General features: G+C 41.1%; 1 protein-coding gene across 1 annotated transcript in view; it reads right to left on the bottom strand.

The window, feature by feature from the left end:
• TMEFF1 (transmembrane protein with EGF like and two follistatin like domains 1) overlaps nucleotides 1-23,301 on the bottom strand; it is a 99,289-nt gene that overhangs the window by 66,491 nt on the left and 9,497 nt on the right. Inside the window, exon 2 of the mRNA XM_056117367.1 lies at nucleotides 4,809-4,918. Coding sequence (XP_055973342.1) covers nucleotides 4,809-4,918 — 110 coding nt within the window. The remainder of the gene's footprint in view (nucleotides 1-4,808; nucleotides 4,919-23,301) is intronic.

The following is a 23,301-nucleotide window of genomic DNA, read 5'->3' as shown; positions in this document are numbered from 1 at the left end:
CGCCCCCAAAAATAAAGAACATTTCCTTATCATCTTATAATTGCAGGAAAAGACTTTCAGTTAATGAAAAGTAGAACCATGTTGACAAAGATAAACATGGCACCAACATGTAATGTTTCTTTATTATCATTAAAATAAAAATAACATTTCTTTAAAGTATAGAATTTTTGTGATCCATAGAAACTAAAAGAGAACAATCTTTGAAGTAAATACTATTAATTGATCTTGTAGTTAAATTAAAACATCTATATGTTTGTATGATACAGATTATTTCAAGGAAATATAAAAAGTAATAAGACCTTGCCTGAGATAAATAACTAGCAGTTAGAGTGGAAGGAAGATACTTTTCATTATGCTATTTATTTTTATACATTATTTTCAAGTATTTACTAAGTATACACATATGTGTATATATATTACTGTTTAAAAAACAGCAAAACAGTATTTATTTCATCAATTTTTGTGAGCTCATTTTAATAACCTTCATATATATATACATATATATATTACATAGTTTTGGGGGGATTCTGAGGGGGGTTGGAGTCACATCAGGTTGTACTCGGGGTTTACACCCAGCTCTGCTCTCAGTGATCACACCTAGTAGGGTTCAGGGGACATCATGTGGTGGCTGAAGATGAAACCCAAGTCAGCTGTGTGCAAGGAAAATGCTTTACCCACTGTACTATTTCACTGGCCCATCATAGTTTTTTTTGGGCTGGAGCGATAGCACAGCGGGTAGGGCGTTCACCTTACAAGGGGCCAACATGGCCGACCCGAGTTCGATTCCTCCGCCCCTCTCGGAGAGGCCGGCAAGCTACCGAGAGTATTCGATATGCCAGACACAGTAACAACAAAGTCTCCAATGGAGACGTTACTGGGCCCACTCGAGCAAATCGACGATCAATGGGAGGGCCTTTACCTTTTTACCTTTTATCATAGTTTTAATGATATGATCTCTTATATGTAATATTCCTATGTTTAAATAAGTTCATAGCTATAAAATGTTAATCAAGTATCCAAATAATGTATTTGGATTATTTGTAATAATAATATTGTGATAATAACAATAATGTATTATATATGGTGTGCACACATTAACATCCATCATTTTTTTTCTTTTCTCATTTTTATTGAAGTACTGTGATTCAAAATCTTTTTAATGATAAAGTTTCATGTATACAGTGTTCCAATAGCATACCCATCACCAAAATATATACTTCCCTCAACCAATGTCCCACCACCTCTACCTCCCAGGCAAATTCAGTTCTGTAGAACAAATCCCAGATCCTATTGCCTTTGTCCATTAAACATCCATCATTTCTTTATAAATCAAAAAATAAAGAAAATAAAGTACCACAAAACAATGGGCAAAGAAGATAAAATATTAATTAAAAAAGATGAACAGATATAGGGCACATTTTCATATAACTAATCAAAAGACTTTAAAAATTGATTTCAGGCTTGCTCTTCAAACCCATGTTCTCCTTTAACACATGTCTCTTGCTTGTCTGTCTCTCTGCTTGCTTTTTCCACTCTGAAGAGTTCTGTATTGTCTCTTGAACACCTAATTCCTCTCTTTCTTTCTTCTCACATCTTTCTAAGCAAGTTTCAATAAATACTATCTTGCTTCACCAAGAAAATACTTTTAAAAAAAGAAATAAAAAGGATCAGGGATAAAGCTCAAAATGGGGGACCACATGTCTCCTATGTGCAAGGCCTAATGTTTGATCACTGGCAAGGCAAGCCCCATGACAAGCACCACTGGGTATAATTCTGGTACTGCCCAGCTCAGCCATGGAACCATCTGAACCATCAGGCCCACACCACCATGCCAGACATTAGGTGTGGCCCCAAATAAAGAAAGCTGACTTTCAGAGTTGACAAAATTTAAAAGACTTGTAAAATCTACCAAGAAGCTGGAGGGAAACAAGCAGTCTGTCCATAGCTATTTTTGATGCTGAGACATACATAAGCATCCCACTGACCCAACAATTCTGTGTCAAGCAATTTAAAATAAAGAAATCTCAGACAATTTGAAGAGAGGAACAGTGGCGGGTCTTCCAGATACAGACTGCCTAAGACACCAACCAAAAAAAAAAAACCTGCAAATGTTCCAGCTTATAAAACCAGAGTCCAGGACAACTAGACATTTACTAAAAAGTAGCACTGTAGTACTGTCCTCCCGTTATTCATCAATTTGCTCGAAAGGGAACCAGTAACGTCTCCATTGTGAGACTTGTTGTTACTGTGTTTGGCATATCGAATACGCCATGGGCAGCTTTCTGGGCTCTGCCATGTGGACGGGATACTCTCCGTAGCTTGCCAGTCTCTCCGAGAGGGACGGAGGAATCGAACCCGGGTCGGCCGCATGCAAGGCAAATGCCCTACCTGCTATGCTATTGCTCCAGCCGGTGCTAAAAAGTGAGAGAGAAATTTTCAGAAATAAGGAAGGCAGTCTGAAGTTTGAATTCAGCCAATTTAAATGCTTTTCAAATGACAACATTATTCAGAAGAAGAATACACAATTCAAATACTCTAATAAGCATTCACAAAGAGTAGGATGAATTCAAATCACTGGCAAGACAGAAAGCACAAAGAGTTGGAGTGCAGCATGTGTTGCATGTGGGGAACCTGGATTCAGTTCTAGGCATAGTATGGTCCCTGAGCGCCACCAGGTGTGGCCCACCCCCCTAAAAATAATTTACAAAATTTACTGTAATATGAAAAAGGAAGACACAGTCCTTTATCAAGTAGGACAATCAACAGAGATGAGCACTGAGATGTTGAAATTAGCAAACAGTTACACAAAAATGCCACCATTTACTGCCTTAAGGACAGGAATATGTTCTGTCCTTACACTCTTGTATATTTTTATTGTATATTAAATTATATATGCAAGAAATACATTCTTGTATATTTTATCTTGTGCAAACTCATAAAGTATAATTATACAAACTGAGATGGCATATAGCCTTCAACACAACACCATTACACATGTGATCTATTATTAGTCAAAACATTGTTAAGCAGCAAATGATGGCAATATCTATGATCAAGCAAAACATGTTTGTAATCACAGAACACTTATGAGATCTCAGCAGATACATAGGAACTATAATTCTATAAATGTCTCCAATTTAAAACTCACTGAAGGGGGCTGGAGCAGAGTAGGGCACTTGGCCGACACGGGTTCTATCCCCGGCATCCCATAGGGTCCCACGAGCACCACCAGGAGTAATTCCTGAGTGCAAAGCCAGGATTAACACCTGAGCATCACCGGGTGTGACCCACAAAGCAAAAAATAAGTAAAAATTTAAAAAATTAAACTCACTGAATAGGCAGAATGGAGATAACAGAAGGTTTACTGAATTTGTAAGTCAGTAAAAATTACTTAGTATAAAAAATGGAAAATAAGGGCCAGAGAGATGGTTTAACAGGCTGAGGGAATGAATGCTTTGCATGCATGAGGCCAGCTCCCACTCCCCAGCATTGCCTGGTTTCCCTGAGCACCACCAGGAGCAATCTCTGAGTACCAATCTGGAAGTAGCCCCCAAGCACTGTAAGTGTATCCCCAAAACAAAACAAAATAGAAAGTAAAAAAAAAAAATGAAAGCTTTGTAATTACTGAATGGGAAGGAATAGGAGTGAAGATAGACAGTCAGCAACTACACCACCTCCGCTTTGCTGATGACATCGTTCTAATAACACCAAACATTAGCCAAGCAGCACAAATGCTGGCCGACTTCGACCATGAGTGTGGAAAGGTCAGACCCCAGCTGAATCTCACAAAGACAATGTTTATGAGAAACAGTCTCGTTCCTGACGTTCCATTCACTCTCAACGGAACGACCATCTCTGAATGCAACAGTTATGTGTACCTAGGTCGAGAAGTCAACATGACGAATGACCTGGCACCTGAGTTTCGCAGGAGGAAGAGAGCGGCTTGGAACGCCTTCAAGAGTGTTGAAGAAATAGCTAAGAGGATGAAGAAACTCTGGCTCCGGGCACATCTCTTGATTCCACTGTTCTTCCTGCATTAACATACACCTCAGAGACCTCGGCCCTACGAAAACAGGATCAGAACTCTATTCGGGTCTCCCAAAGCGGAATCCAAAGAGCTATGCTTGGAGTCTCATGGTTCATTCAAATGAGAGAAAGAATCTGGAGTTCTGACCTCCATCGACGGTCAAGAATCAGGGATGCTGTCTCGTTTGCCAAGGCATTGAAAATCAGGTGGGCTGGACACGTAATAATTTTGGAGATGACCGCTGGACTAGAACCATTACTGACTGGATTTCATGGGATGTCAAATTCCCATGGCCGCCCACCTACAAGATGGTCAGACTTCTTCGTCAAGACCCTAAATAATTGGTTTGAGGCTCTTCGTGTTCCTAAAACAATCAGACGCCACTGGGCTACACTAGCACGCGACAGGGACAAATGGAGACGTCACTGGCGCCCACTCGAGCAAATCTATGATTAAGGGGAAGTCAAGTGATCAAGTGAAAGCTTTATATATACCATATACACCAAAAGCTTCTTTTAGAGAAGCAAGCCCACTTTAGATGTGATTCCTTTTTAAGTAGTTGAGGGAGTTGAGGGAATTTCCCCGATTTTCCTCTTCATTCAAGGAAAGAAGCAAGCAAAGAACAAACAATAATTACCCTATATCAAAGAAAATAAATCAGTGTGCCATAAACCCAATTCCCTTGAGGGACTCCAAGAGTCTTAAGCTTTCCAATGTGAAGACGCAGAATGAAAATTAGGAAAAAGATAGTTTTTTTCCATGTAGGTTTGGTTTTCCTCACCTGAAACTGGCAGGCACATTTCAAACCATCTCCATCTTCTTTACAGATTCCTCCATATTTACAAGATGCTTCATCACAGCCTCTCACATCAGAGTCCCTCACGTTTAATTCTGTAAAAGAGGAGATATATATATATAATGTATGTTTGCCTTTTTTGAAATCCAGACCTACATATAAATGAAAGGGGAAAATCTTTAAAATGTGATAAGCACCTCATGTATAAGTATTAGACCTAAAATTTAAAAAAGTAAATTCTGTAAAACCTGGGTTTGATCTGATCCCCAGCACACCCACACTACACATACTGTAGCACTGTAGCACTGTCCTCCCATTGTTCATCAATTTTCTCGAGCGGGCACCAGTAACGTCTCCATTGTGAGACTTGTTGTTACTGTTTTTGGCATATTGAATACGTCACAGGTAGCTTGCCAGGCTTTGCCATGCGGGTGGGATACTCTCAGTAGTTTGCCGGGCTCTCCAAGAGGGGTGGAGGAATCGAACCCAGGTCAGCCTGGGTTGGCCCAGGTCGGCCTCGTGCAAGGCAAATGCCCTACCCACTGTTCTATCGCTCCAGCCCACTGAACACATACATAATATAAATAAGATGAGTCACAAAAAGCTAGTTCTTTAAAACACAAAACATTCGGTATTCCCCAAAGGGAATTTCACAGAACAATACATATAAAAGTAATCCAAAACCAAAATAAAATTCAAATTATCAGGATTTTTTACTATTCTTTAAAGGCAAGTCTATTGAATTTTTCTATTTTGGTCAGCTTAACATAATCTACTGCCTTCCTATTCCAAATTATTTTTCTAATGATTTACTTTTGAGAATAAAAAATATAATAATTAAAGGAAACAATAACTCTTTTGGTCTCCATAATAAGCTTTGGGTGATCATTCACACTAGACTAATTATTTTAATTACAAAGAATTGTAAGGTTAACCTAAATTTTATAAAATAAATGTCTATGGTGCATTTATTTACACGGAATTATATTCAAAATCTTACTAGAATTAAAACGGCAAAATGGGACCAGAGAGATAGCACAATAGGTATAGGTATCTGCAGTGCACATGACCAACCCGGATTTGATCCCAGACCCTTCTGGTTTCCGAGCAACATCAGGAACAACCCCTGAGCACAGAGCAAGGAGTAAGTCCCCCATACAGTTGCATATGTCCCAAAAACAAAATAAACAGCTAAATAACTTCCCTAATTTTTCTCTATCACAAGAAACAGAATCAATCAACAAAACTAGCATTCTGTGGCCATTTTAATCTTGCTCCAAAAACATCTAAGTAAGCTTCATAGGAACGTTATAAACTACCAATTATGTAGATTAAATAAAAATCATTACAAAAACTAATTTTCGTATCCTCCCTATTGGTATAAGAGGTACAACAATTATTTTAAAAGGTGCAAGCCCTAACACAGCGAGGTACGGCCCCAAATCCCTCCCCTCCACACACACATACACACACACACACACACACACAAAATGTAAGGGTTAGAGAGATAGTACAATGCTTAGGGTGCCTGCCTTCCACATGGCTGACACAGGTTTGATCCCCTGCATCCCATAAAGTCCGCTGAGCACTACCAGGAATAATTCGTGGGTGCAGAACCAGGAATAAGCCCTGAGTATCATTGGGCATGGCCCCAAAACAAAGACAAAATGAAAAAAAAATTCAACCTACCCCAGTTAATGGTAAACACAAGAGTCTGGGAGCAGGAAGGTCTAAGTTAGCTTCTGAAACTCAGTAGTTGAGAGTCCCTGGGAAGATCTCAAGATCTCCTGCAGCTTTTAGATCAAGATGAGATACTGATAACAGATCTCAGGAAGCACCTTTACAGCAATCCCACATGCCTGACTGTTTTTCTATACCCAGATTTCAAAGCAGAACACAACAGACTGAGTCAAGTAGGTTCTATATCCAGACAGTCCCAGTGACATCACATTGCCTCCTGCAACCCCATTCCTTAACTGCTCCACCATGTGATCTTAGGCCCTACTCCTCGATGACCCTTCTGTGGAGCAGGCAGTCAAATCCCCAAATCCCCACACAGTTGATAATCACTAGTATGAGTTAGTAACTAAAATTACTTTGTGTTCTTACTGTTTCACGGGCACAGGTAAGCATCCTTGAGTTCCTTTCAACCTTTGCTATGAAGGCATCATGTTCTTAGTTCATATCTCCTAATACTGGTTCATTCCTCTGTTACTCCCTTGACCATTTGCATTTGCTCTTGGGGTTCAATTCAAAATATAAGATTTGAGCTTCTTCTACCTGTCTCTCTACCTGGATACTATAAGAGGTCCAGATCCAATTAGGTAACCTACATCCTGAAACTCAAAAATAACTACATAATAACAATGATTGTGGGCTGGAGCGATAGCACAGGGGTAGGACATTTGCTTTGTGCCCAGCCCGCCAGCCGAGCCAGGTTCGATTCCTCCACCCCTCTTGGAGAGCCCGGCAAGCTACCGAGAGTATCTTGCCCGCACGGCAAAGCCTGGCAAGCTACCCATGACGTATTCAATATGTCAAAACACAGTAACAAGTCTCACGATGGAGATGTTACTGGGCCCGCTCAAGCAAATCAATGAACAACGGGAGGACAGTGACAGTGAACAATGATTGCTCAAGAGAGTCAGGGAGATAGTTTATTGGGCTACAGCACATGCAGGAGATCCAGGTTCAATCTCCAAGCATCAAACTAGGAGTAGTCCCTGAGCACCACCTGGTGTGATCCAAACACACACACACACAAAAATTGTTGAGAAAAAGAATGCACCTTTTTGTTCATCTATGAGCTTAATCAACTTTAAGGACCTTGGAAACAGTAAAAATTACACAGTTTAAGAAATAAAACATTGTGTCTGCGAGATGGTATGGAGATTAAAGTATGTGTCACACATGCAGTCGACCCCAGATGGTCCTGAGCACAGCTGGGTGTAGCCCTTCTGAGCACTGGATTTCTGAGTACCACTGTTTGCTTTGGCTTTGGTTAAGGGCCACATCCAGTGGTGCTCAAGACTTATTCCTAGCTCTGTGGTCAGGCTTACTCCTGGCAGAGTTGGAGGACCATACGTGGCACCCGAGATCAAACCTGGGTCGGCCATATGCAAAACAAGCACCCGACCCGCTGCACTCTTTTTTGGGCCCGAGTTATGTCTTAACTGTTATATTTTTAAAGTTTAGTGGGTTAGGGCAGGAGAGAGAGAGAGAGGCTCAGCAGGATGAGCATGTGTTTTGCATGTGGGAGACCTGGATTTCATCTTCAACACTGCGTGGTTTTCCAAGCACCACTGGTAGCAGTTCAAAGTCATGGAGCTGAGAATAGCTCCTAAGCACCATCAGAAGTGAACCAAGATTAAAAAAAAATAAAAGGACAATGGAATAGTAATCTAGAAACTAAACCATCTATTGCCACACATGTTTGGAGACAGAGTTTTGTTCAGGCATCTATTTGCGTGAGGGATTAAGGAACACTTTGGGAGAACAATTATCCTTACTAGACAGGCAAATAAGCTTCCTTAGTCCAATAAAGCTTGAACAGGAGGAATATCCTGAGCACAGAGTAATATCAATCACCTGCTGTAGTATTTTCCCAGCCCAGCATAATGTGCTCCTCACGCTACAACAGGGCTACAAAGAGAAGCTGAAGAACAGCTTTCACTAAAACTCCAAATGAAGCAAGAAGCTTAAAGAACTCTGCCCACATGACAAGATATAACAGAAGGTTTTCGTTGGGACCCCTCAATAGGTTCCCTTGCAGGACAAATAACACACAGCTAAGGAGACTGTGTGTCCAGCATAGAGGCACCAATTCACAACCACAAAAATAAGAAACACAGTAAAAGACATGTCACGTGGTGGTGACCAGAACACCCAGGTGAGACCGCATCAAACCTCATGTGCTGACACCAATTATAAATGAGGGAGGGATATGGTGGGGGGAGCAACATGGAGAAGAGAAAGGTCTAAAGTTTAACAGGCATGAATAGAAGTTATAAAATTCTGATCACACAGGTTATTAGTCATGTTTTATTTCATGCCTATCTTATTACCGCATCTGTACTGCTTTCATGTATATTAATGTGTTAAACATGATTACTTAGCTGATTCAGAAAGCAATTAACTACTATAGCTAATACTGGGCTTAAAATGTTGATATACTAAAAACTATGATCTTGCCAACATATAGGACAGTGATAAATCCAGTATGGCCCATATTGTAGAATGTATTATACAGGCTATGACTGCTCCAGGAGTTTAAAAAAATAGACTATAAAGTGGAGTTGAAGCAGAGAGTGAAGTTTTTAAAAGATTTGATTTGGGGCCGGATCAATAGTACAGCGAGTAGGGCTGTATACTTAGTATACTATAATATACATAGGCATTATATACATAGCATACATGTATATACTTGCTGCTGACCCGGGTTCAATCGCCAGCATCCCATATGGTCTCCCGAGCACCACCAGGAGTGATTCCTGAGTGCAAAGCCAGGAGTAACTCCTGGACACAGCTGGGTGTAACAACCCTCCCTCCAAAAGAAGCCACAAAAAGATTTGAATTGACTTTGAAAAATGAGTAAAACTCTTCCGTCATAAACTAATGAAAGATCATAAAAATTTAGAAGAGATGGACTGGAGAGTTGGCCCAGTAGGTACGGCACTTTCTTGCATGTAGCAGACCCATGCTCAACACCCAGCCTGCCAGGAGTCATCCCTGTGCAGAGTTCAGGAGAAGGCTCTGAGCACCACTGGGTGTGCCCCCCTGCAAAAAAGAAAATTCACTGAAAAATGTTATAATTGCTCACAAAAAAGGAATATTAAAAGAGAGAAGGCAGTGTTTTCATCTAGGAAAACTGAGACTAGACAGTTATATCTTAAACCATTACACTATTATGTTATAAATTATACTATTCTAAGTAGTATACTATCAATAGCTCCCAAATTACCTTTTACAGGGATACTGGTATCCTTAAGGTGTGCCTTTCTTAAAATCAAATAAAACACTTATTTCCAGGGACTCGAGACAGTGCAACAGCAAAACAGGTGTGCCTGGCAAACATGAGGCTCTGAGTTCAACCCCTGGTGCCTCCTGCATTCATTCATGGAGCACAATCCCTGCCACTGGTACCCTCAGTGCTTCCACAGAGGACGAGGCTCCAGTACAGACCCAAGTGTGTGGGAACACTGCAAGCACAGTGTCTGATCTCCAGCAAGCCCACAACCACAAGATGTACAAGGGCTAGGGATAAAGTCAACTGAGACTTTTTCCTCATTTAATGCTTTTTTTTTAGTTATATTTCTCAACTAGGGCGCAAATAGCCCTTGTGAGCCCCATAATATTACAAGGGGCCCTCAGGCGAAAATCATGTGAACTGGGGATGGGGTGGGGCCAGCTGGCAGAGCACTGGGGCCACAGGAAAGAAACAAAGCTGGAAGGTGACCACGATCAGAAAGATTGAGAAATACTGCCTGAGCCATCTAATAAATGGCTGGCTAACAAATATATATATATATATATGTGTGTGTGTGTGTTAAAAATATATATACAAATATATGGAGGACTGAAGAGATGGTGCAAAGAGCTGGAGCACATGAACCCCAGGACAATCCCCAGTACTGCATGCTCTCAAAAGCACTGCAAGAAGTAACCCCCAGCACTGAACTGGAAGTAGCCCTGAAGCATCACCAGGTGTGGCCCCAAAACAATTGAAACTAAGTTTTAGGAGAAAAATTCCAAGTGGTCTTGTGAAGAACACAAGATCTTAAACGTCACAAGCTCATCACTATACATTTCAAATGGTTTTATTGTGTTAATCACAATACATCACATCTGTTCACATTCCTTCCTTGGTTCTGTTCTCTTCTTGCTGAGTAAGGGAGCCACAATTGTGTTTGGGGAAACAAGGTATTTAGCTAAACAATCTCTACTCCAGTCTTTCTTGCACTGTGCCACCACTTCTACACAAGAACTGTCCTTTCTTCCCGTTCTTTCATTCTGTCCCCGCATGGAGAACATACACCTTAGCTAATGTGGCAGCAGCCATCTTATAGATGTGAAAAATGAAAAAGATACCAGTTAAAAATGGGAGAGCAGGAAAATGAGGAACAAGAGTGCAGAAAGAGGAATCACCACACAAACCTTAAATTTCATCCTCCAAAACTTACTATTTCAAGTAATAAACACACAAATGATGCCTTTACTGAAGACACTATTGGTCATGTGTCATATGATTGCATGTAAGTGAATATTTGGGGAGAAAAGATTAGTTTTGGGGGGGATTCTCACTCAGGCGTGCTCACATCTCACTCCTGGTTCTGCACTCAGGGTCATTCCAGGCAGGGATCAGTAAACTATGCAAAGTGCAGGAGATCGAAGCATTAGCAGTATGCAAGGCAAGCACCCTACCCACTGTACTATTGCTCCAACTCTAAAATAAATATTTTAAAGTGAAGGTCTTAAATAAGTAATTTTGTTCTACATCTCAGTCCATATGATAAAATTAATTTATTAAGAAGATCATTAGTCCTGATGCACAATTTTTTAAAAAAAACTTTACCCAAGCTCAAGCTCAATGCAGAAGAAATTCTATTTTGAGATCATCTTCTGGATACTATTTCTTCTCAAGTATTCTATATAGAACCAGGCATCAAGAGGGCACTCTACTACCTGTCAAAGATGGGGATGATTACACACCTGCCTTCCTGAGCCCAAAATGGAAATTCAGCAAAATTATGAGCCATTACTAAGGTCCTCAAAAATCAATTATCGCAACAGAAATACTTTACATAAGGCACTCAGAAGACTAGTTTAAAACAGAAATATTTTGCTCTGGTTACAAATCTGCCCATTATACAATTCTTTAAGAATAAAACTTCAGGCCAGAGAGATCGCGCAGAAGGTAAGGCACTTGGCCTTTGCATGATCCAGTTCAAACCCTCAGCTCACATCTCCGACACTACCCATGATCCTCTGGGCATTGTTAGGGGACACACCTAAGCATACAGCCAAGAATAGCCCCTAAGAATTGTTGGAGAAATCCATTCCCCCCCGCCCCCAAAAAAATTAAACTTGCTAGGGCCTAAGAGATAGTACAAGGCCCAGGAAGTGAACGAGGCTCTATCCCTGGTACTATGTGGCCTCCCAAAGCATCATCAGCCATGGCCCTGGAGGCCCACAAGCACTGCCAGGCTGGCCCTGGCAGTCCCTGGCACCACCAGGCCTCAGCAGCATAAAACAAGCACCATCTTCAGGAAGCAGCACTGAAACACCAGCCTGGTCGACCAAGTACCACTGAGACTGGTCCCCAGGCTCCCTGAGTACCTGCTGGCATAGCAGTACTGCACTCCATCCCTCAAAAAAGCAAAATTTGTCTTAATTTTTAAGACACATTAAAATTAAATGTGTCTTTAATTTTTAAGGAAGTGTTGGAACATACCTAGTTGTACTCAGGGCTGCCCCTGGCTCTGTACTCAGTAGACTATCTGCACTAAATGGACCACAATTTTTGCTTTGTTTGGGGGTCACACCTTGCAGTGCTCAGGGCTTATTCGTGGCTCTCTGCTCAGGAATCACTCCTGGCAAGCTTGGGGGACCAAATGAGGTTCTGGGATTGAAGCCAGGTTTGTGGCCTGCAAGGCAAGCACCTTGCACACTTTAAAAACTTTTCTTCGTTAACTAGCTACGAGAATCTGAAGACATCAGAACGTAGCCAGGAATAGCCCCTAAGGACTGTTGGGGAAGTCCCAAACCCCCACCCCAAAATAAAATAAAATAAAACTTGCTAGGGTCTAGGACACAGTACAGCACCCAGGGATTAAATCAGCCTCCATCCCTGGTACCACACGTGGCCTCCCAAAGCATAGGCTTCTACTAGGTATAAAACTATTCTCACCACAGCACTCAGGATGCCCCAGGTCAAGGTGTTTCTCCTCAGCATTATCCCTCCGAGACCGCCACCACTTCAAGTCTTCAGCCCTGGTGTTCCCAACCAAATTAAAGTCATCTCGTGCTATTGCCAGTGCTGTGACCAAGCTTCATAGCACTGCTAGGGAAAGTCCTTTAATGTTCTTTAAGTACTTGTCAAGCTGTGCTCTACTGGGAACCATTATGCATTCACCACTGGACATGTTCGAACTTTTTACCTTGTAAGAAGGCAATTTCAGTGGGTTTATTAAATTATCTAGTTGTTGAAAGCATTTGGGAAAAGCCAACTTGAAAAGTAAAGAAGGAACACATCAAAGGAAGTCCCCACTGGACCACATTTCACTGCCAAACAAGTCAAGTTTGTCCCTCACCCTGTTATCTGTGTATGGCTCAGTCCAACAATTTCCACAGTGAAACCAGTAGAAACACTTAAAATACTTAACCATTCAAAGTATCCCACAGCAGAAAATGATGTGGTACAGTCAGGTCTTAAGCATACCATGTTCTAGCTTAAATCCGCCACTGTTCTACTTCTCCTGTGTTCTGTGTATCTCATGAAAGCTTTCCCCAATAAACACTTAATTCCCCTTTTCTCAGACACAACCTCCTCACCCTGCAGCATATACATTCTTTTCATCTCCTTTATTTCTTCTGCCTCGATTTTTTGGGTTACACCAGCATGGCGGGTAGGGTGTTTACCTTGCACGTGGCCAACCGGGGTTCGATTCCTCCACCCCTCTCGGAGAGCCCAGAAAGGTACTGAGAGTATCCTGCCCACATGGCAGAGCCTGGCAAGCTCCCCGTGGCATATTCGATATGCCAAAAACAGTAACAATAAGGCTCACAATGGAGACGTTACTTGTGCCCGCTCAAGCAAATCAATGAACAACAGGAGGACAGTGCTAGAGAGCAGTGCTACAATCAGGGAATACTATACTGCTATTTTAAAGGCATTATAATTTGTGGTAATGTGGAAATATACTGGGAGACAATGGAAAAATATTACATGGAGTAGGATGCTTGCCTCATGTGCAACTGACCCAAGCTCAATTTCCACACCCCATATGGTCCCTGAGCACTGCCAGGAGTGAGCCCTGAGCACTGCTGGTGATGGCCTCCAAAACAAAATAAAATAATAGTCAAAAAAAAAAGGCTGCAATATAGGGCAGACAGACAAAATAAAAGGACAGAAGACAAAATTACACATACTCATACACTATGATTATGTATGAAAAAAACATACAAAAAAAGAGTAGCAGGAACTATGTTTATGCCAGTTCAACGATGGATTTATTGTTTTTTCCTCTTTTCAAATTTCCATATAAGTTATATTTTATGGGAAGGGAAGGTGAAATTTCAAACACAACCCCAGAGCAATTTGCTACATAGCAGATAATGCATGAGTTTTGGGGTCAATAAGGATCCCAATGCAAGTTCTTCCACCTTTGAGGATGATAACGTCTTCCAAAAATATAGTTATTAGGGACACTTTCAGGGCCTATGATAAATAAAATAACAAAAAATCATTTCTTTTCAGAGGTCTGAAGTGATACTACAGTGGGTAAGGTGCTTGCCTTGCAGGCAGCCAAGCTGGGTTCAATAACAGCATGTAGCCCATATGCCCCCTTCTCCCAGCCCACCATGAGTGATTTCCAAGTGCAGAGTCAGGAGTAAATCCTGTGCATCACCAGGTGAGTGCCCGCCACCCCCCTCCTGCCGTCCCCGCAAAAACAAAAAAAAAAGAATCATTTCCTTCCAATCAGTCTTAGGGACCCTCTTAATGATACAAATGACTACACGCTTCATGGTAAAAAAAATCAAACAATATATTTCATAAATGCCTATTTCAGTCCCAGCCAAGGAAATGAATTAGAAATTATATTCTCTTCAACTTGTTTAGTAAGCTAACCATAATACATTAGTCACCTCTACTATAAAAATATGAGAAAATGAACCGTATTCATTATCTCATAATATAAAACCTAAAGCAGGTTATACTAATATTAAAAAGCATGAGCAGCACAGATGACTAAAACTTCTCTAAGCTATATTTAACAGGAGAAATTTCACATATGCCACACAATTATCTGACTCCGATATTTTTCATCCCCCTCTGCATACTACTGCCAAACTCTCTTTGTTAAACACCACTTTGATCAAGTCAATCCTCCACCCCCACACCTCGGATCTTTACCGGCTGTGTCAGGATGCTTCAGGCAAGGTGACAGGGAGGACATCTATTGCAGGATTAGGAAGGAAGGGGGAACTTTTCGCGTTGTGTGTTAACAGTACCCACCAACTTCCTGGCCCGACCAATCCACTCTTCACTCTAACTGAGACCCTCCCCACTTTCGGACGCCCACTCCCCAGCCTCCCCCTTGCTGAAAGCCTCTCTCCTAGCCTGACAACACACCAGTATGCTTCCCTCTCACAGGTTCATAAACAGAATCTGGTATACTGCAGTTATTAAAAATAATGATGAAAAATCTCCTAATTTTTTGACACGACATATGCAGCATGTGAATTCTGGCATGCTCGGGACTTGCCCTTGGCTCTGTGCTCAGGAATCATTCCTAGTGGTACTGGGGGTGGGGTAGAAGGAAAGGGACCATATGCAGTGCTAGGATCAAACCCAAGTATGCAAGGCAAGCACTTTGACCTGGACTCTGGTCCTGGGCACGTTACATTTTGAAGACAGGATTTTAAATGCTACAACAGTTTATGTTTTAACGCCTGCTTTTTAAAAGCTGGAAAGCAAATACACCAAATTATGTACCACCGTTATCTCTTGGTGAAACTTGAACTTTATTCTGTATTTTTTCTCGACCACTAGTTGTACAACTTCAATTACTTTTAAAATTAGAACAATTAGAAGCTGCAGCATATAGCATAAGGTTCTTTTAAAAAGAAGATAGGTACAAGTGGCCACATATTATATGGTTACACTTAAATAAAATAAACAGAATAAGTAAACTTATAAACAAAATCTCTGGTTAGAAAAGTAATTGGGTTAAGCTGTTGATAACATGGAAATTTGGGAGGCGGGTCTGATGGAAATGTCCTATATTTAGTAGACAGTGATAATGCCTGTACTATCACTTAAATAATGGATTGTATACTCTTAAATGTTGAACTTTGACTGCAGAGATAGTACACTGGGTAGGAAGCTTGCCGTGCACACAGCTGACCCTAGCTCAATGCCCATCATCCCATACGGTCCTCCAAGCACTGCCAGGAGTAATTCCTGAGTGCATAGCCAGGGATAATGCCTAAGGATTGTCAAGATGTGGCTGAAAAAAAAATAAAAACAAGAAATAATAAAAACTTTTTACATCAGATAAAGGGGCTGGAGATCGTAAAGGGAGTTAAGGCACTTGCCTTGCACGCATCTGGCCCTATTAGATCCCTGGAAGCACATGGTCCCCTGTGCATATGGGGTGCATACTAGAGGGATCCCCCCCAGCACTCCCAGGTGTAGCCTGAAGGTCCCTGAGCACCACCATGGGGTCCAAGCTTTCCCAGGTACCACATGGTCTAAGTAGCACTACATTCTCCAGCCTTGTCCTCAACAGCCAACCTGCCTGCTGAGAACTGCCAGGAGGGGCTCCTGGGTCTTCTTAGGGCCAAGAATATAGCTCTAGGGATAGAGCACAAGTGTGCGAATCCCTGAGTTCAAAACCCACCACTGCCTGTTCTTCCCAGTACCACGAAGTATGGGTCTGCTGAGACCCAAGCACTGCTGGATGAAGCCACCATAAAAATTAATACATAAGTATAGATAATCACATACTTAGCTTTTGGAAATTACTAAAGCAAATTAAAAAAATAAACACAAGAGCATGCATTCTAATTTGGATTTAAGAGGCAAGCCTTAGAGGAGAGCACAAAGATGGCCTGATTCTGTCACAATCATTAGGTGACTTTAGTAATTCACTAGGCAGTACCGCCGTTCCCCCATCTGTAAAAGGGGGGAACAGAACCGCACTTCCCCTCAGAATGCTGACAGACAATCAAGTGACTAGAACACACTCTGAGCAGCACATTCATACATTTAAGTGCTATACTAAGCATTAGCCGTTTTCTCTTTCATTAGTAATTCTGGGACCCTGGGAAAACAAGCACTCAAACTCTGAGAAGGTTAACTGAACACAATCTTTCACAGGATGAGGAGGAGTATATTTGGAAGTTTTCATTGTTCCTCCTGTGACTTTTCCATACCTAAGAAATCTGAATAGCACTAGGTAAAAGAAGACATACAAAAATATATGTGCGGCGATATGAGATTAACACCCAAGGACAGCAGAGACAAGGGCCAGGAAGATTGCTCTATGGTTGGACGCCTGTCTCATGAGCCGGGGGAGGAGGGAGTTGGGCTAGAGAAGGGATCACTAAGTCAATGACGGTTGGAGGGGTCGCTCAGGATGGGAGATGTGTGCTGACAGTAGAGAAAGGACCAAACATGATGGCCTCTCAGTATCTGTATTGCAACCATAATGCCCAAAAGTAGAGAGAAAGAAGGAAATTGTTTGCCATAGAGGCAGGGGGAGGGGTGAGACTGGGGGGGAAGGGGAGGGGAGAGGTGGAGGGAGGGATACTGAGGACATTAGTGGTGGAAAATGTACACTGGTGAAGAGATAGGTGTTTGATCGTTGTATGACTGAAACTCAAACATGAAAGCTTTGTAACTGTGTCTCACAGTGATTTAAATATATATATTTGAACAACTCCTGGAGAGCTCCCTGAGTGCAGAGCCATCGGGTGTGGCCCCCAAACTATATATATTTATATATATGCAAGATTGTAAACATCAGCATTTTTATAATAGTGAAGTAGAAAACAACTAAGTAGCCATCTACTGGAATTAATTAAACTATTGAAGAATACTATGCAGCCATTAAAGCATGTGATAGAAACACAGTGATGTGGAAAGGCCATATCCATTATAAAGGTTTTAAAAGACAGCTATAAAACTATGAGTTATAATTTAATTTATATTTATAGTTTCTTTACATATGTAATTTAAGATTTTGCAAATAATTCAACATAATCAAAATTTTTATTTTTTGCTTTTTTGAGTCACATCTGGCAATGCTTAGGGGTTGGCTATTTTTTCCTTTTGTAAATTTATTTTTATTATTTTTGAAAATTAAATCATGTGAGATACACAGTTACAAATTTGTTAGATGTTCACATCTTTTTTTGATGGGCTATAGTTTTTTTTTAATTAGTGAAACACCATGAGGTACAGTTGTAGACTTACAAACTTTCGTGCTTGGGTTTCAGTTATACAATGATCAAGTACCCATTCCTCCACCAGTGCCCATTCTCCACCACCAATGATCCCAGTAGCCTTCCCACACCCTCCCACCCCAGCCCCCCACCCCCACCCCTCCCGGCCTTTGTGGCAGGGCATTCCCTTTTGCTCACTCTTTCCTTCAGGTTCTTGTAGTTTGCAGCAGAGGTATTGAGTGGCTATCATGTTCAGTCTACAGTCTACTTTCAGCACGCCTCTCGCATCCCAAGCGAGTACTCCAAACATCCTTTACTTGGTCTTCCCTTCTCTATCTGAGCTGCCTCTTCCTCCAGCATGTGCTTCTGGCTTCCAAGCCCTGGAGCAGAGCTATTACTCCACTATTCATGGGTGTTGGACTCCCATTCTGTTACTTTATATTCCTCAGATGACTGCAGTCTTTCTATGTCTGTCCCTCTCTTTCTGGCTCATTTCACTTAGCATGATACTTTCCATGTAGAACCACTTGTATATAAATTTCATGACTTCATCTTTTCCAACAGCTGCATAGTATTCCATTGTGTAGATGTACCAAAGTTTCTTTAACCAGTCATCTGTTCTGGGGCACTCGGGTTTTTTCCAAATTTTGGCTACTGTGAACAGATGCACCTCATTTTAAAGAGAAAAATTTAAATAAGGGGCATGAGAGATAAAGTGTGTGGTCCCCTGGGTATCACTGGATGCAGCCCTGGAGATGGCCCAGGTAATCCCAGGCATCACAGGTCCCAAATAGCACTGCATCTTCAGGCCCCTTGCATAAAATCACCTACCTCATTGCCCAGATCACTAGGAAGAGTCCTTGGCTCCTCAGCACTGCTTGGAAGACCCTACTGCCCCAGCTAAAAAAAAAGAACTAAACACTAAACAAGGATTGAGCTGACTTGAACAATAAATAATCTGAATCTAAATAATCAATTAGGCTATAAAAAACACATGGATACTATAGGAATATCATCAGTTTACTGGGTAAAATAGTATTAAACCAAAACTGACAAGGCAAAATAAACTTAAAAATCCTAAAAATAAGAATCAGAGCAACAGTACTAGGAATAAGGCACTTGGCCTTGCATACAGCCAACCCATTCAATTCCCTGGCATTACATATGGTTCCCTGAGCATAGACAAGAGTCATTCCTGAGTACAGAGCCAGTAGCCCAATATTAATGCATGTGCAGGAGGGGGGGGCGAGGGGAATGAGGGCCAGAGAAATCGTTCAAAAGGCTGAGCACATGCTCTGCATGAAGGAGACCCAGCTCTGATCCCCAGGACCACATGGTCTCTTGAGTGCCACTGGGACACCCCCAAGCAAAGAGCCAGGAGTAGCCCCAGAGTACAATCAGGTAAGGCCCCAAAACAATACAAAAATCCCTAAAGGTGAGGGCCTGAGAGAACTCAAAGGCAACAACATATCTTCAATCCCAGGCATCACATGGACCCTCAAGCATTTTTGGGGCAGGGGTGAGCAATGAACAAGGAGTAACCCCTAAGCACAACTGGGAATGGCCCGAAAAAAAAAATATGCCGGGAGGAACTATAACCTGTGAACAACAGTGAATCCAGGATAAGAAAATGAGAAATGATGTACATCAGGAAACAGTTCAGAATTTTTCTGATATAAAATAATTTCAGCATGAGCATAAAGGTGTTACAGGGGGACTTGGTAATAATCACAGATTTTGTTTTTTCATATTACTTAAATTTTATCATCAAATATCCATTTTATAACAAAGAAAAAAGTATGGGATTTCTTTCTTTCTAACCATGGAAAAGATCTTGAAAATGAGAGAAATGAAGCTGTTACTGAAAACATAATACCTGCCAAAATTTTTGAAGACAGAAGAATATGTTAACTTTAGAACCTAGAATGACTTTTCAAAAAATGATGAAACAACTGAGCCATAAAAAATATGACACCCATAAAAAATGGATTCAAGTAACAAAAGATTAACAGCAAATCATCTAAAAAACTAAAAGCAAATGCTGAGAGAATTTTAAGTTTTAAACACAGACTTCCAAAGTACAGCAGAAAAGAAGTATGTCAACTCCTAAATGCCTTGTTCTCCCAAGAGAGGAGCTAATAATTGAACTAATAGTAGAAATAATAATAATTTTAAAAAACAGTTGTTAAAACAATGTTTCCAACAATGAAAAAAGGAAGGAGGAAAGAAGGGCTGACATTATCTCTCCAACACAGGTTAAATGAAAATGAGAATTTAAACACCATGAGGAAACCACACATAGAGGGGAAATTAGGAATTAAAAAAATAGAAATTTAAAACTACAGTTTATAATTTTATTTATTTATTCACCCGGCGATGCCGAGGGGTTACTCCTAGCTCAGGCTTTCAGGAATGACCCCTGGCAGTGCTCGGGGGGCCATAGGGGATGCTGGGAATTGAACCCAGGTGAGCCGCATGCAAGGCAAACAATCTACCCACTGTGCTATTGCTCCAGTCCCCAGGTTGTAATTTTTAAGAATAAACAGTGTTGGACAGGATATGAAGAAAATGGTCTTAACACATTACTGGGAGAAATGAAAAAATGGTGCAGCTGCTCTTGAGAATTCTGGTAGTTCCTCAAAATGTTAAACCCCAATTTACCATGGAACCCAGCAAGTCCACTCCTGAGTACAAACCCAAATGGAAAACCTACATCTACACAAAAACATGTACATGAATACTATAACAACATGAACTGAAACAAGCAAGGAAGTGGATGTATCCCAAATGCCTATCAGTAGATGAAGCAGAAAACCTGGTGCTAGTATGTGCATGTGTGGGTCCATGTGTCTCCATGTGTGTAGATAGGCAACAGAATATTTTTCTCACAGAGAAAGACATGCTACCACATGGATGAATCAACTTGGTGATTTCAAGTAAGAAGTGAAGAAACACAATTTGACTGTCCTACCAACAAGCTCTCCATTCGGACGCAAGAGTATCACAATTCACCTAACCTCTGACAGCAGGATATGAGGAGATGAGGGAAAAAAGGACCAATGCCCAAGGTTGGCGGGGCGGGGACTAGCATAGACACACAGTTCATTTTCACTTGTACCTGTGGAAACAAGAGCCCAGTGTCGCTAACACTGTTTAGACAGACAAAAACAAAATCAGATTTTTAATGGTTAATAACTAATTTTTTAGATTGTGTATAGTACTTGATTTCAACTGTTAATTTTAATCATGCTCCCAATTTTTCCCTTCACAATGTCACTCAAATCCTTCAAGTTTTCCTATCTTCAACGCAAATGCCAAATCTTCAGCTTAGTCTTTATAGGTCTTCCACAAATGTGGTAGAACAAGGCATGATTCATCTTCTACCTTAATTCCCAAATCCTGAAACAGTCCCTTCATTCTCTCTTTGTCTGTATTTCAAATGCCACTCCCTCAGCCTGAGAGTACCTATGCTCTCTCCTTGGTTACCAAATTCAGTCATTCCATTCCACAAATATGTTATAGGCACCTAATTTCATTGTAGACCCTGTTCTAAGGCACTGTAGGTAGAATGGGGGGATGGATGGGAATAATCCCTGCCCATATGGATGTACATAGAAGAGACAGATAATAACTAACACATATACAAGTAGATCACATTGAAAAAGGTATTTGGGGAGGGTGTGGGAGTGGTGACAAGAGCTGAAAGGGAGAGAGATGAGGGTGGGAGAGGAATAGGAGTGATGGGAGGTAGAAAAGACCATAATAAAACAATCTGGACATTCCTCAAAAAACTAGAAATTGAGCTCCCATTTGACACAGTGATACCACTCCTGGAAATATACCCTGGGGGCCCAAAGACACAGAGTAGAAACACCATCTGCACTCCTATGTTCATTGCAGCACTATTCACCATAGCCAGAATCTCAAACAACCTGAGTGCCCAAGAACAGACGAATGGATAAAGAAACTATGGTACATGTACACAATGGAATACGATGAAGTTGTTAGGAAAAATCAAGTTCTAAAATCTGCTTATAAATGGATTATATCATTATTATAAATAATGAATTATCAAGAAAAGGAGAAGGACAGATATAGAGTGACTACATTCATTCGTAGCATATCAAATACATATAGCAGAAGATTAATATCCAAGGCAAGGGAAAACAAGGGCTAGGAGGACTGGTCAATGGTTGGAATCTACTATAAGTATGTGTGAGATGGAGGATAGGTAAGATAGAGAAGAAACTAGCATGACAATAATAGTTGGAAATGATCATGCTGGACAAGAACTAAGTGCTGGGGCTAGAGCGATAGCAAAGAGGGTAGGGCTTTTGTCTTGCATGCGGCCAACCCGGGTTCGATTCCTAGCATCCCATATGGTCCCCTGAGCACTGCCCGGGATAATTCCTGTGTGCAGAGTCAGGCAGGAGTAACCCCTGTGCATCGCCAGGTGAGACCCAAAAAGAAAAAAAAAAGAACTAAGTGCTAGAAGTAGGTAAAGGGATATATATATGACAATCTTTCAGAATCTGTATTGCAAACCACAATGCCCAAAAATGAGAGAGGGAAAAGGGAGACAGAGAGAGAGAGAGATACAGAGAGAGACAGAAAGAAAGAGACAGAGACACAGACAGAGAGAAAGAGAGAGAAGTGCCTGCCACAGAGGCAGGCTGGGGTGGGGGGAGGGAAACTGAGGACACTGGTGGTAGGAAATGTACCCTGATGGAGAGATGGGTGTTGGAACACTCAATGACTGAAACCGAATCATGAACAGCTTTGTAAGGGTTTATCTCACAGTGATTCAATTAAAAAAATCTTGGAAAATAAAATACTAAAAAAAGAGACCAAAAAAATGACCGCAATATTAAGGCATCACTCGAACATTGTGAGGTTAAGGACCCAAAGAACTTGAGGGGATAAGTAACTGGGACAAGAAAGTTCCAGGCAAAAGGGACATCAAGCACAGAGGCCTCAGGCAAAAGTGTGCTGAGTGTTTCAAGTGATGTTCTACTTACCCATAAAGCCCAGCTTACCCAAGAAACTAGTTTGATTCCTACACATCAGAATTATTCCCTCGACACCAAATCTGTCTTCTTGAAGGAAGACAGAATTCCTAAGAAGTAGAAATTCTTTTCAAATGTATATAAGAGATGGTTCATCAACAAATCACAGAAGTCAAGTTAAGCAAGAAACTATTTTCTTTTTTTTTCTTAATTTTGTTTTAATTGAATCACCGTGAGATAGTTAAAGCTTTCATGTTTGAGGAAATTATTTTCAAATGATATATACTTTAAACATTCTTAACCTC

Source organism: Sorex fumeus, unplaced genomic scaffold, assembly GCF_029834395.1.
Source record: "Sorex fumeus unplaced genomic scaffold, SorFum_2.1 ptg000034l, whole genome shotgun sequence".
NCBI classification, from domain to species: Eukaryota; Metazoa; Chordata; class Mammalia; order Eulipotyphla; family Soricidae; genus Sorex; species Sorex fumeus.
The sequence above is the reverse complement of the archived record's forward strand: the minus strand, read 5'-3'. Positions and strand labels throughout refer to the sequence as shown.